Genomic DNA, 15,680 nt, shown 5'->3' with positions numbered 1-15,680 from the left:
GAGTCTTATGATTTTTATCACAGATTGAAATTCTATAGGATGTCTTCAAATCAAGGTAACTTCTTGTCAGAAAGTCTGAGCTCTGAGCGTGCTTTCCCTTGGACAGAGTGTAATGGGAACGCAGCCATCCTGGCCTGTAGTTGCAGTCTCTGAGATGCATAATTAGTCCTTCAGCATTTCAGTACTGTTTTTTATTTCTTAGTGACTTCTTCTTTTCTGTCTTCTGTCTGTTCTTGGGGAATTAAATAGGGCAAGTGTAAATTGTGGACCTTTCTGCTCTCTTCTGTCTGATGTCTCCTAGTGCTGTGTCTATTGCAAGGAAAAAGATAAAAGTAATGCAAGAAAACTGGAAATTGGAATTTTCTTCAATATTTGCAATATTGATTCAATTCAATATTTTTCCAATTTGCAATTGGAAAACTAATATTGAAGAATGTGTAGTACAAGAACAAGAAAAATTAAGAACATTACTAGAACAAAATGCAAGGAAAGGGTAATTATTCTCATACAAAGTGTTCATTCAATATGATGTAAATAACTGACCATTTAAAAAGAAGTGACATATAAGTGCTGAAAGATTGTGGATAGACTTTTTTTATAAGTAGTCTGGTCTGTCTAATTGTGGGTTTGATTTTTTTTTTTCTGAGCATTGGCAATTGTCTTGTATCAAACAATTCCTTCTCTTGGAGAGCAATGAATAATGTTCCCTCTTAGTTTTCCAGTTGTGTTTTTTCTAGAGCTTTTGCATGTGCTTTGATAAAGATTTCTGCTGGAGGACACAAGCAAAAGCTTTGTGTTTAATTATCCTTTTTAAAGATCTCTGTTGGCCTAGGAAAATGTGTCCTGGAACAAAATCCAGGAGGTAGTGCGTTCTGTACCCTTTCTGTTATCTACTGTTGTGTGAGGGATCCAGGTTGAGTAAAATTTTCTATGACATAGAGGACTTGATGAAGAGAATGTATCTTAAGTGGATAATCATGTGCTTTTGCTTCTTTTTCTATTATTATCTGTCTTGAAAGCTTGGCAATTCAAGGCTCAAACTCTGAAGGTAATATGATATTGGAGGAAGTAATAGCTGGGTTTTTTCCCACATATTCACACTTTGATTGGAGCTTTTTTTCTCCTTTAAAACCAAGACAATTTCTTAAGTAAATTGTTAGAATAATTTTAAATTTACACAGTCAAGTTGGATATTACAGGGTACTATTTAAAACCTCAAAAATGTGGTACTTCTTTTGATGAAAGAGTCAGTAATCCTTCTTGTGGGCTTGCTGACTGTTAGGAATGTGACTGGAGACTTCAGAGACCAAAAATTCAGCATAAGATATTAAAAAGCTTAAAATTATTTACTTCACAGGCGTAGAGTGGAAAAGACACTTCTAAATTTAGGAAAATTGAACAGAACCGTGGGATATATACATGTGAAAATTGTCCCTTCCACAAACCACACGGCTTCTACCTTAACAGTGGAGCACACCCATGCAGGTATCACTGATGCCCAGGCCAAAGTCAGATTTGTAACGCTTTTGTGATGCTGAGATTTACAAAATCTGTGTCTGTCAGAAATGATAAGATTTACCATGGTCAAAGGGAAAGGGGGAGGAGGAGGAGTTGTTTCACTCAGTGGATTCAGCAGCAGCGACTCCTTGGGGCAGGTCTGTGCTGTACTGCAGGCCTGGATGGGAGGTGTGGCTGGATTCCCAAAGCAAACCAACAGTGTAGGCCCAGCAATTCCTGATGGTTCCTTTTCTTTCACAGCTGAAACTCAGGATGACCCAAAATCCCAAGCATCTCATACAGTCCCTGTATCACCAACCACATGATGAACCTGTATGCAGCTCAAGAGCCACATTAAATACCTCAACACAGCATGAGTCCAGAAGTGATTGTAAATGCAAGTTAAAAGATGTCGAATTAAAGTTTTTCCTCTTTAGTCTAAAAGGAAATTCTTAAACTGATTTATGCTTAAACGGTTTTGGAAATAAGTTCAAACAAGTATATTTTGAAATCAACTATGTTTTATGCCTTACTTGAATAGGTGCCTGCTTACCCAAGCCATGCACTCCTTTATCTTTTCCACAGTAGCAGTAGTACTCTGTAGATTTACAAGGCAAAAGCTGAGGAAAAATAAGTGGAAGAGTAGACCTGTATAAATTATTTTTTTCTGCTTGTATGGTGGGTTGAGCCTGCTGAGATGGTTACTTTATCAGACATGCACAACATTGTTGCACAGGAATGGACAAGAATGCATGTGTGGAAAAAAGTGGAGGGTGATAACTGGGCTGGTTTGATTTAAACCTGAGCTGTGTAGCTGTAGCCTAAGTTTCTAAAGAGTTAAATTCTTGAAACTAAACCAGTCTAGGACAATCTACTGCTGAGTGGAGCAGCCGTGTTCCTCTTGTCTCTTTCCAGCTTTGCTGTTGCTGCTTGCCTTGTGAAGGACTTCATGTCTCTCTTGGCTTCCTTTCATGTTGTACCTCAGCTAATTAAAAAAAAAAAAGGTTTACCAAATTGTGCTACTTTCCAGGATCTGTCATTTGTGTGAGTTGAGTTGGCCAACCCAATGGAAGACTAACTCCACCAAATAATGAACAGTTCTCTGTTGGAATAGATTGCTGCACCAGCCCTTTTTGTGGTCACACAATTCCTAGCTCTGGTACACAGGCTAGAATGGGATTGTTCTTTCAGAGAATGGCTTGTATTTATGTTGATTTAGTTATAGCTCCAGAAATATTTCAAACCAGGAATTTTCTTGTGGTTGGGATGTCTGATAGTGTCAGCTTTAGGATTATTTTGTTTGTGCATGGCATCTGGTCTTACATTTACCAGATGTGAGGATTACAAACTCAAGTGTCTAGTTTTCTAATCTAGTTTTGCAATTCCTATATTTATTTGAAATACATAGCAAGTAATGCAACAAAACTCTGCAGGACATTTCTTAGACATCTCTCTGAAGTCTTAGCAGTGAGTCTGTCAAAATGTGGAGTTTTAAACTATATGTCTAAGCTTGCTAATGCCGTGATGTAACAGGCTTGCGGAATTTACAGCTAAACAAATTAAAGCTTGTGAGCAGGAATGTGTGGTGTGGGATAAGGTGGAGGTGGAGGAACCTGGTAGGAAAATCCCACCCTATAGAGGGGACTTTATGGACAAGAGACAAAACATACCATGGGTTGTCTCCTCATTCTGAATATTCTTTCTTCTTCCCTGTGTTTAGGACTGAGTAGTACCTTTCCCCACAGACTCCACGCCTTACCTGTAGGGCAGTACAGTTCAAGAACTATTCTTTGGTGAAGAAAATGCTAGGGAAGTTTGGATCCTTCCCTCATTAAAATGATATATAGTAATACTTTCATTAATTTTTTTTGCTACCAGAACAGCAGAAATTGGAATTCACTGAGTCAGCAATTTACTAATGCCTTTATTGTAGATTTTTGGAATCTCCATGTTTTCTGATACTGTCCTGTGGAGGAAAATAGTTTTAAGGAAAGTAGCTTTGATAAATTTGGAACTGTTGAAGATGCTGGAATGACTTAAGTATAAAACAAAGTACTAACTTTTCCTAAGACTTTCTTGGCTTTTCCTTTGGAAATATGAAACCAAATGGTTTCACATTCAGCTTAGGTGAAGAATAAAAAGGGTGTAATAGTCATGTATTCTAAAACAGTAATACATTGTGCACAGTCAGCTGACTTTTCTTAAGTCAGATGGGTAGCATCTGGAAAAAGATCTCTTACCTTCATTTTTTCTGCAGAGGAAGTAGTTAGGAGATAGATTCTTTTAATTTGGTAAAGGTTGGTGTGCTGATTTAGGCATCTGGATTTCCAGTGTGGGCCTGAACTTTGCAATAGAAGGCAGTGTCGTGTTTAAGTCTTTCATCTTGCAAGATGTGCTTTTGTTTCGTACTTCATTTCTTACTTAGTTTGAGCTAGTAATGAGTAGTTGTGCTCTTTGATTTTTTTTCACACACTGGATTAGACATAGTTTGAAAAAACATGAAGCAATTGGCATAGTTGGAATATTTCTGTAAAATATGGAAAGCTGGAGGAAAATAGGTAAGGGTGGATTACAAATTCTTGTGTTTTCATGTAATGGTAAGAAAAACGCTTTGAATCAGCTAGATCCATGGTGAGAGAGGGCTTTTACATATATGAAATGGTTTCCATATAAAAATACCAGAACTCTTAATATTTTTGTAAGTCACCTAAAGACTGTCATCTATCACACAACAGGGAACATAGTCACGCCTTCTTCCTTCTGGCTGTTTCAGTAGTCCCCTGGCACTTGTTAGTTCAGCACTGCACCTTAATGTAAGAGCTTTTCCTGCAGCATGCAGCAGTGGCTTTGGGAGTGATGGAACAGAGGCAGGCAGCCTTGGCAAGGTGCCTTTTTGAGCACTGCAGAGTTGGCCTGTTTCCTGCTATTAACTACAGCCAGAGCAGCCATTACTTCCTCTGCAGAGTTGGGAAATTGGTTTGTGACTCAAGTGAGAGCAGGAGAAGGAACTGCATTGTGTGCAAAGGACTGGAAGGTGGTTAGACGTGAAGTGGATTTTGTGCTGTGGAAAGTGCTGGGCTTAGAATCACTTGAAACTGTTTCTGATGTTTTTTCACTGTGGAAATTGATCACTTTCAGTCTGATTGATGTTAAAACCATAAGCATTACTGTTAGGCAACTATGGACTATACAGAGGAGATTTTGGAATGGTAGCTGTGTTTAGAGGTGGGTGTAATCTAGTATGTGACACCCCAGTATTAGATACCAAGACAAATACATCTCTAATAGAAAAAACTTAACATTTGCTTTATTATTGTATTTTAATAACAGTGCCTTTCAACAGCTGCCACATATGTTAAGAAGAATTGGTGGTTTTTTTTTTTTAGAACTATGACACCAAAGACAACCTTCTTATAATGCATATAGAAAGAAAGGATTTAAACTCTGTAACCATCCTGGGTGTTCTCGCAGTTTTCTTCCTTCCTGTCAGAGATTTCTATTCTTATGTGAATGATTGTCATCTTAAACTGATGCTAAAATAACAAAGGCTAATAGTGAATTTGATCTTCTCAAAATTGTTCTGTTTCTTCAGTATGTCACCAGTTGTAGATACAGGCTCAGTCCAAAGCCATCTTGGCAAGGTGGGGGGGTAGGAATGTTTCTGCATGGAAATATTTTATTATGTTAATTGCAGAGGGCTGTGTTAAGGTCTGAAGTTTTTCATTTGCATGTGTTCTAGAACAGCCAGCCAGGAAAATCAGACTTGTAGGGCACATCATCTTGAACATACGTGCATGTCATCATATCTGAAAATGCCAGAAAGCATTGCCAGATTTTTAATTGTTGTAAGAATTCTCAGGAGTGACCATCTGGATGATAAACAATGTAAAAAGGGACAAAAGCAAGATGAAGGAAGTGTTTCCATACATCCTAGTTGAGAAATGAAAATTAGCCTAACATTTCACAAGACAGTCTTTAACTGGCTGGGGGTTTCTGTGTCACTTTTCCAGCAATCCCTGTTCCAATGCTGTGTCACGTAAGCAAGTTTTGCTGGCACATTTGTCTGAGCAGTTGTATTGTGAACCGGGTCTGCATACTGATGTAGTTTTAAATCAGTGTGTTCTTGGTGGCAGGTTTTTTTTTTAGACTTCATCAGTCCTCCGAGTTAGGGAACAGCGTGGCTGCACAAACAGTTCTTCAGCACTTAAATCAGAAGGGCAAACTGTGTGTTGGAGTGGGAGAGATTAAAAGATCGCACAAGTATTGATATGAAAAACTTTATTTTATGAAACTGATGGCTATGCATGCTTTTCCAGATTTGTGATCAGAGAAGTACTCCTATCACTTGTTCTTTAAGCAATAACAGCTTTGACTTTGTCCACCTTTTCTCAAGTCCGGTGGTTGTCCGGACAACCATGATGGGCAGTCGATTCTCAGTGACTGTGAATGTAAGACAGACTGGTACTGCTGAACCTCGACCTGTATTGAGATGGTCTTCCAGTGTGCAGACCTGTGTTTAGATTGATACGGACTTCTAGGAGTACCAGTGTCCATGGATGAGTCACTTTATTTTGTTATTTTTATAAACTCTCATGTAAATTTTGGTGAAATACTGCTTTTAAGAATTACAGTTTCCTTTTATGTCTGCCCTTTACTGCATGGAAGAGTGGAATGAAGAGCAGAACAAAAAGTATGTCACTACTGAAATGATCAATTTTTTTCCCCTTGTATTGTAAATAATTAATATTTACAATGTCATAAAAATCTGTGATCGTGTCCTTACAGTGATTATGCTTTGAATGGTAGAGCTTACATGATTTCCATCTCCCTAAAGATCTAGTCCATTTTAAGATTAAAAGTGTGATAAAATGCCTTTTTATTTGTCAAAAGTTAAGCAAGTTTATGCAAAATGTGTTACAGGTGCCCTGACAACTTGAGCAGAATACCTGATAGCAAAGGTGTTGTCAGAGAAACCCTGCTTGGATTACACTAATTGTGTTAACTTATAGGAAACCTTTCTTATTATACAGAAAGGTTTTCTTGCTCTGTACTTCAGTATTGGGCAGATATTGATCTGGGCACTGCCTTGCTGTGCTTGTTACCCATCTTGACACATCTGTGAGTAAAGCATGGAAGAACAGATACTGGAAGAGACACACTAGTGATTTGATCTATTTTGTCCAGGTGTGAAGTAAAAAGACTAGATATACCAGTGCTCATGATTTTTTAGCTGAGAAGAAGGTTGGACTGCACTGACGCAGTTATTAGGGTCAAGGATTTTGTTCACCGTAATAGTTGTAATGTAACACCCATTAAATAATATGCTCAAAATCCATGCTATCAAATCCTGTTTCTTGGCAGTTTCTGTCTAAAGAATAATTAGATCTGGTAGGGAAACATAGCAGTCAGAAGATCAATAAATATTTCCCTTGAGTTCTAAGAACTTGATTTGAAAGTATCCTCTAGGTGTCACGTCAGTTGTCTTGTTGTGTTGGTAAAATGCTGGGGAACTTTGAGGGGGGTGATTTACTTTTAATTTAAATTTTTTCAAGGACAGAAGAAGAAGTCTTTTGTAAAAAGCTGTGTGTTCTCTTTAGCTGCTCAAAATATACAGCTATGAATTGTTTGACAAGCAATTTAGAAAGAGAGCACAGACAGAGCTGTTGGAGTATAATGCATTGGTGATTCTCATTACAGGTCCTTTTGATATGCTCATCATCACAACACTGGGCATTCCCAGTCCCTGGGAAGGCATAAAGGGGTTTAAGTTAACTCAAGCCTATTGCTCTCTTCAAAACTCTTTTGGCTAATCATTCTGTTTTTATCCTGTAGGTTGGGCTGAGCCCTGGATACACTCCACCATGCTGTTTAGTTACTTTGGGAAGGCATTCAGGCTCTTGCTGCTCTCCTGGACAAACATTTACACATGCAATTGATTCACTCAGCTGAGAGTCAAACAATCTCCTAACTGTTACAAACCTTTATATTAAAAGCCACCTTTTGGTCTCTTTTGTCATAGAATGGTTTGAGTCAAAAGGGACCTTAAAGATCATCTCATTTCACCCTCCCTGCTATGGACAGGGACACCTTCTGCTAGACCAGGCTTCTCAAAGCCCTGTCCAACCTACCCTTAAACACTTCCAGGGATGGGGCAGCCACAAATTCTCTAGGCAACCTGTGCCATTGCTTCAGCACCTCATAATCAAGAATTTCCTTCTAATATCTAAAGTAAACCTGCCCTCTTTCAGTTTAAAGTAATTTCCCCTCATCCTGTCACTATGCGCCCTTGTAAATACTCACCATTTTTCTTGTAGTCTCCTTTCAGGTACTAAAAGACTGCAATTAGGTCACCTGAAAGTCTTCTCTGGGCTGAACATTTCCAATTCTCTCAGCCTTTCCTTATGGAAGGGGTGCTCCACCCCTCTAGTCATCATATGATAAGGTCAGCTTTCTTAGCTGCAGCTGTAGTTAGTCACTTCCCATATTTTCCCAGAGCTTCACAGGCATATCGTGTTTGCTCATCTCTGCTGAACTTTCCCCGGAGTTTACTGATCCATCACATGGAGAAAAGAGCTGTGAGTACATGGAGTCTGGAGTTTGGGGCATTTGCATCAATGTTAGACTTGTTTAGCATCTGTCTTTGCTTGAAGTAGTAAGTACAATTCTTCCCAGGTTTGTGCCCTGACCTTAGAGATGGAATATTTTCATCTTTGATGTGCTAGATGTATGCTTTATGTAACACAGAGTGACATGATACAGAGAGAGATCAACTTAGGAAGACTCTGTGGTCTGAGGACTGTGTCAGTATTTGGATTCCATATCCAAGTAACTGTCCTTGAATGATGAGGTAAAAGGGTATCTTCAGCACCAGTTTGGCTTACTGTGAAAAGTGCCAAAATCCCTTTGTGAGTCTAGTGTGAAAAGTCAAGCTACTTCTTCCAAGTTTTTTGTTATACTCCAGATAGTACTGTGAAGGTCTTGAACTAATGAATAGATTCTTTTGGTTTCCCCACTTCCAATAAAAGTTGCTTTGACATCTGAATGTCCTAACCTAACTGCTGAAATTGCTGATGTCCTGACATTATGCTTACTTCCTGGTAAATTCAGGATTTATTTAAAAGTATAATTTGAGACACTCAAGATAGTAAATGGATGACAGGTCCTAATTTATAATGCCTTTTTCCTTGCTTTCCAGTAAGAAGAGCATATTGTTTTGCTTTCTGTCTTATATATGAAACAAAAACATGGTTTCATTTGTTGGCCAGACACGTGACACTGGTACAAAACTATTACTTTGCCTAGTTCGGGCAAGGAAATGTTGAGTTTTACTACTGATTATATTTTAAGTGATGTATTTATATCTGATAAAACACTGAATGAGGGTTTTTTGACATTACAGATGCGTTTCACATCACCCTTCTTAACATAACAGTGGGCTAAACCTTTGCGTCAGATTTTTATTGCTTAGATCTTGTCCTTCTTTATTAATAATACATCTGACTCTTAGGTCTTAAATGTCTCTTTGAGGCTGTCTTGTGAATCTTTTGCCAAGTCATGCAGTGGGAGTAGGGCACTTCAAGGAAAAAAGAGTGTTTTACACCAAATCTGTAAGGATCTTTTTGGAAGGACAAGCTTGGAACAGGAACTCAATTTGATTGAAGTGGCTTTGGCTAGTGAAAGTAGACATAAAGTTTTCCTAAATCATTATCATTTCAAAAAATAATCTGTTCATCATCTTAGAGACTTGTTTAAGCTTCACAGCTAAAACATTTGAAACATAGCTGTGTATTATGGAAAAGCAAGAACCTCTGGTGTTGTGGCCTTCTTTCTGCTGTGGGATGGAAGACACAGTTTGGTCTGAGCACACAATTTAAAGTAGGGATCTTCTTTCATATTGGTTATACCTCTTCCCTCTGACACAAAGACTTTAATGGCCCATTCAAATATAATGGGGACAAGATAATTGAAATTGGTTTGGGATTGGGGACTGAAGTGCCGGTGAAGAAAAATGTGGTGTGAAGGCAGTGTACTAGGCAAACATGCTGGAACAAGAAACAGTAACAGGAAGTGATTGCAGAGAAACTCTTGCTAGATAAGGAGTTGCTTCCCTCATGAAGGAAATTGGAGATTGAAATAGGTGGGAGCATGGGTTTTGTGTTGAAACTTGCAAACTGAACAAGGAGACTCAAACAGGGAACAAGTTTGAAGGCAAGGCAGGCAAGTGAGCAGTTACAGTGGTATTCAAAGTTGCAGGCAGAGAAACTACATGACAGTAGGAGAAATCCATGTTTTGGAAACTAACTGGAATGTCTAGAGGGATCAATGTTACGGGGGTGTGAGTGGGGAGTGAGAATCTGGGGCAAAGCAAGCTAGTCTCACCCTCACATGCTATTCCACCATGTCAGGTATTACTTAGGTGACAAGGGATGAAGTTTGCTTTTGATTATCTGCAAGTATGAAGATAAAATTCTGTTATGAATAGCAGCAGCAAATAACCTAAACTTAGAAATTGGCAAAATGATATTTGGAGTTTTGTCTTATTTGTTGTGTATTTGTTTTCAGCTACTATATTTTAAATTACTTAATTACTTGCTACTTTTTCATTAGCCTCCTTAACATACATGGTGTTCTGCTCTGGAAATGTAACTTGCAGTATGGTGGAGAAGACAATTTGTAGGATGCCCTTTTTGTGATTACAGAAATTTGTGACAATTGAAGCAGAACATTGCTGGAAGAAAATATGTTAGTCTGTGATTTAAATTGAACTGCTCAGAAATTGCCTTTAATTGCATGTTTTTGCATTTTCTGAGTGCCCAGACTTTGGATGCTAGGATCAGCTTTGTGAAAGAGCTGAATACTTAGATCCACAAGTGAAGTCAATCAGGACAGCATGAGCAACTGAGAAATCTTGGTGTCCCAAACGTGGAATCTAGAATTCCTTTGTCAACACTTATCTCTGGGTTTCCCTCCCCCATATGGCAGATCAATAGAATATTCACTGATTTCCCGTGGTGTTAACAGAATTAATTATGATTGTGAAGGACTTAGATATTACTGTGATAAGCACAATACATAAAACTCAAAAAGAAATTAACAGTGGTGTGTTTTAAGCAAGGATTTCAGTATACCAATCCATGGATTACACACTAAACAATGTAGAAGAAAATACAGTCCTCAGTCACTATTTGTTAAATCAGTGCTGTGCCTTCTGTGCACATTAGATATCTGCTGTGGGGACAAATAATGTTTGTTTGTGTAATTGAAGACAGTATGTGTGTGGGGTAGTAGATTAGTGCTACAAACATCCTTAGTTGTGACTTTTTCTAACCTTTGGGTGCTTGACTTTGTGGCTACAATAGTTTTCTCTTAATGTAGCTTTTGAATGTAATATTGAATGCCTACATTCTTTGTAAATAAAGTATGTGCACATAAGGACTGTGCAGGATGCATCAACACTGTTTACTATCCAGGTTTTGAAAAATGTAGATGTAGGGGAAACCAGGAGTGCTGGAACGATCACGAATTACTTGGGTGACCTAATACTTTTGTCTTTGACTAGTAGTCCATGGATAAATTTACCTTGAAGATAAAACGTATTCTGTCAGTGAGACTGAGGTATTTTACCTGAATACCTGGGGGAGTTGCTCTTGTACCTTGTTCTCCCTTATACTTGTTTCATGAATATGTAAATTGGCATGTCCCCATTGTTATTATACTCTGCTACTCTGGCAATTGGCTTATTCCATTCTTGGAATTCAGTTTGTGTTCTTTTGACAGCACTGCTGTCAGTGTTTGTATTTCATATTTTATGAGGTGCCTTGCAGGCTGTTTTTCATGGTTAAGGATATCTTAATATATATATAAAAAAACTAATATATTACTTTTGGACATCAGCACAAAATGTTGGGCCTTCTCTTCCTGGATGAGGAACATCACAGGGTGAACTACATTCTTGGTTCTGTGGTCAGGCAGGATGCCCTGCTTTGAGTTGAGATTTTTCTTAATATGAAGTAGGAGGGGAGCATTAGTGAGCCTGGCTGAGCCTGCTGTGGCAGAGGCAGCTGGTTGTTATGATCATGAAATTTTTTTTTGTGAGCTTCAGATTCCCTGCACCAACCACTCTGTTCTATAAAGCAGAGCCATGCAAATCTTGTCTCTCTGTGTTGTGGGGCAGCTTTCTTTCCTATGTCACGCCTTTTTCTTCAATCAAGGTTGTTGTTAATAACAGAAGAGGCCATACCAAGTTCTCCTGCTAGTGTTACTATGAGTCTTTGTTCCCCTGACTCAGACAACATTCAGGAATATCCTGTAGACTCAGAGTAAAGGTTTAACTCTCTTTTATCTGGAGTGCAGTCCATCTCTGCTTATTCCCAGTGAAACAGTTTTGGTAAGTGTATCTTAAAAATCCTTTTAAGGTTTGAAGTAGCTTTTGTTCCACAAAACAAGGTTCAAACTCAACTCAGGATCTAAAGGGGACTACCTTTTGTGTCCCTGACAGTTTTCTGCATCTGCGTCTTTCTGTGAAGGCCTGTCTTGTTGGATGACTACATCCACCAGGAAAATGAAATGTGATGTGTGAGGCCAGTTTTCAGTTGTTTCTTTAGAACTTAACAATAAAAGCTTACAACTTCTTTCCCCACTTTGTTACATTGCTCTCCAGACAGGATTTGCCGTTACCATATATTGAATTTCTTCTTTGATCTCTTCCCAAGTTTCCTTGTGGTCAGAGAATCAGGTCTTGGGTCCTGTCTCTCTCCTGCAACTGTCAAACCTATAAAAGCACTTTCCACTTCTAGCATGGAGAACTTGATCTTTAATTTTTTAATGACTGTAAGAACTTGTCAGATGGTCTTGATAATGCAAAAGAAAGACAGGATGTTACCCAGTGAACCCACATACCTAGTTTGAGATATGAAAAAGGGCATTGTGGAGCAAGCATCCTACTGTTACAGCCGGGCATAACAATAAGTAACTTAAGAGCCCAGGCACACTGCAGGAGACGGCCCCAGAGAATCACAGGGACAATAGAGTTTGAAAGGGACCTTTAAAAGCTGTCTGGACCAACCTCCTAGTAACAGCAGCCAACTTGAAAGCTGGAGCCAGCTCTGAAGTTAGATCAGGTTGCTTAGGGTGTATGAAGTCAGGTTTTGAATATCTCCAAGGATGAATCTGCCACAGCCTCTCAGTCTGTCACCAAGTTAGACCACCCTGATGGAGTGGGTGGTCCAAATATATGGTCACAATGTGTTAGCATGCTGTATCAGTTGCTGGGCTCTTGTCTAGCTCTGTGCACTCCAAAGCAGAGCTGCATGCATGTGATCTGCTCCTTTGTGTGAGGCACAAACCCTTCTCATATTCACAGCCCGTCCTTCTAAAGGAGCCTCTATCCATTCACCACAGTACCTCAGGCATGCAAACTATCCAGCTGCCAATTGAGGAGAGATTATGGGATGAAGTCATGGTAACTTTAGGTAGAAAGGTAGAAAGAACTTAGTATTGACTGGAAATTTTTGAAATGTGCATGTTCATATCCTGCTTCCTTTTGTTTTTCTGTCAGTCTTCCCAGGATCATTCTGGCCTAAGACTTCTTTGTGCACTTCTCCTTACATGCTTGGGACTAAAGGTGTGGCAGGATTCTGAAAGTGTATGCCGTTTATGGATGCTTTGAGTTGAATAAGTTCACTTGTTGCAGGCAGAAAGTATTCTGTACATGTAAACTGCATGTCTTATTGCTTGTAATTGTTAGTCCTGCTTGAACGACTCTGGTAACTGGACGTTTGTAGCAGTTTTGCTGCAAATTTTTCTTAACCTGAGAGAGTGGTAGCCACTGGAGAATGTATTACCTGCATAGGACAGGAGTTGGAGAAACAGAAATCAGTCAGATTGGTTTGGTTTTACAAAGTTGGAGGCTGGGCTAGCATAGTGACCATCAAGTTGTAAATGCAGAAAGAAACGTCACTATGGAGAATTCTAGTCTCAGAACAGCACTATCTTGACAATTTAAACTGTTCAGATCCTTGCTGTCCTTGCTGTGATCCAGGTTTCTCTGTTGCAGTTGACGCCTGGATTCATCAGATCCTGCAGTGAGCTTGTTCAGCTTGCAACACCTGCAAGAAATTGAATTTCACAGAAGAACAGAAGAGTTTCCTGCTGGTGTAGGAAGCTTACCAGCTCACCAGTGGGTCTGTGTAAGAGTGATAGGGAGTGGGTGGTACTACATGCCACTGTAGGATTGTATGGAGCTGGAGAGTAAAAATGTTGGCAGCAACAGGACTTAAGTCAAAATTGTCTTAGAACCACAACGTTGTGTGAGTGCTTTCTCCAGCATGTGAATTTCTAAAGAGGTGCTCATTTCTTCCCCTTTCTTGCTTAGGTCTTCCAAGGTTCATAGCATGCTGTCAGACCTTTTCCTTTCAGAGTTTTAAATCTTTTTAAGTTGTTAGAGGCAGAGTTTAGGAATGAATGTAAATTGCAATTCAGTAACTAAGAACAGATCAAGAGTGGCATTTGGTAATGAAATTCCATGATTGTGTTGCTGTAAAATGCAAGAACTTGAAGAAAAATGTAATCTGCGAATATTTAAAGGCGATTATTTGAGTAATCTGTGGAAGAGATAAATGAACTAAGGAGACTTATCATTCGTGAAGTGGTAAAAAAAGCTTTTGTTTCTCTTCTCTGCCATTGACTTGTTTGTGATGAGAACTGTAGACCTTAGTAATTTTTATTTCTTTGTAAATTGGGCGAGTGATTATTTCAGAAAAGACCAGAGAGCTTCAGAACTTGTAGTGTTAACTAAATGTTTCTAAAGATACTTACCAGCTTGAAGGGATTGGTAAGCACAGAATTACCCTTACAGTCTAGAGATTAGTGGTAAATTAGCTGATCTCTTAAATGTGTTGCCTTCAAAGGTCAAAACAGGCTGACAGTGGGGAGGATGTCCCTTCTACTTGCTTTAGCGTGGTGTCTGTGAGTACAGTACTACCACTACATGATTTTTTCATTTTACTGGACTGGTTGGAAGGACTGTGTAATAATGAGGAACATTTTCTTTCAAGACGAAAGTTATAGATTGTATGGAGTGTATTAATTAGGGAGCATACTAAGTATCTTAATTAATTAACATGTTTTTGTGACTAGGTGGAAGCTTCTGCATCCAGATCAGGTGCAAAATAATACTGCAGTGTTATATCGGTATTTTCATTACAGTATGGGCATAGAGCATGTGTACAGCTACTGCAGTATAGTTTTAACCCTCTAAAGTGAAAAAGAGGAGACAACTCAATGAGCTTGCTTACAGAGGTGTAGGAAAAATGGAATTTTTCCTTATCTACCTTTGATTTGTGTATGGTTCTATGTTAATGTCTGTCAAAACTAAGACATTTTGGGTTATAGCTTTTGGTCTAGAACAACGTTTTTAGGGGACTGAAGGTGTTCGTGGAGGAAAATACTGTACTCATGATGACGCTTGAACTGTTGTATACTATATGTCCAAGTACAAGTTTTTCTCTGACACATTAAAAAGCCCCCACAAAACAACAGATTCTCCCAATTGACAGGAATTGATATTATCTCTGCAAGCTTTAGAGTCAGTTTTAATGCAATTTTTTCCCAAAATACCACAGCTAAATTCCTCCTTTTAAGAAGGATGTATTTGTTTCCAAAATAAGTGCTTCCAATTCATAAATTGAATGCAATTTTGACTAGGAAGGCCTTAGACTCCAGTGACAGGTCAAAACAATAAACTGAGGGGATCTTTCCAATCCCCAGAATTCAGGTTCAGCTAAATATATTTAGGAAAAAAATTGAGAGGAGAGGGAGTTGGATAGAATTTATTAAAAGTTGCTGGCAGTGTAGACATTCTTCTAGGTATCTTTCTGTTGTGGGAGACAGATATGAAGGATCTGTGTCTTCATTACAATTGCTATTGAAACTCGCATTGGATGCTTCTCCACTTTGCTTCACCACTTTGCTTAAGTAAATAAATGGCATCTCCTGGTGTCAGAAGGTATTGTTTGGTAGCAGAGAGAGATGAGATGCATTTTGTTATGCATTTTAAAGGTATTTAATAGGTTTTGATATTGCAGGAAAAAAATTAGCTTAATCTCAGATGGGAGGAGAACCTGTTATGGGTTGCTTGACATCTTCCTTGGGATTTCTGTCTGCTTTTGGAAAGACCTTTCCAA

At 38.8% G+C, this 15,680-nt stretch overlaps 1 protein-coding gene across 11 annotated transcripts in view; it reads left to right on the top strand.

The window, feature by feature from the left end:
* The window catches only part of RIMKLB (ribosomal modification protein rimK like family member B), a 50,521-nt gene that overhangs the window by 9,417 nt on the left and 25,424 nt on the right, over positions 1–15,680 (top strand). For 10 of the 11 annotated variants that reach the window (XR_010996411.1, XR_010996410.1, XM_068181762.1 and 7 more), the window contains one exon: positions 13,064–13,120. The exons of the other annotated variant lie outside the window; for it this stretch is intronic. Coding sequence is in view for 8 of the 10 variants with exons in the window: in XM_068181762.1 (XP_068037863.1) it covers positions 13,064–13,120 (57 nt within the window). In the remaining 2 variants the exon portion in view is untranslated. The remainder of the gene's footprint in view (positions 1–13,063; positions 13,121–15,680) is intronic. 11 annotated transcript variants of the gene reach the window in all.

The sequence above is a fragment of the Anomalospiza imberbis genome, chromosome 2 (assembly GCF_031753505.1).
Source record: "Anomalospiza imberbis isolate Cuckoo-Finch-1a 21T00152 chromosome 2, ASM3175350v1, whole genome shotgun sequence".
NCBI lineage: Eukaryota > Metazoa > Chordata > Aves > Passeriformes > Viduidae > Anomalospiza > Anomalospiza imberbis.
Note: the sequence above shows the minus strand (reverse complement) of the source record. Positions and strands in the feature narration are given on the sequence as shown.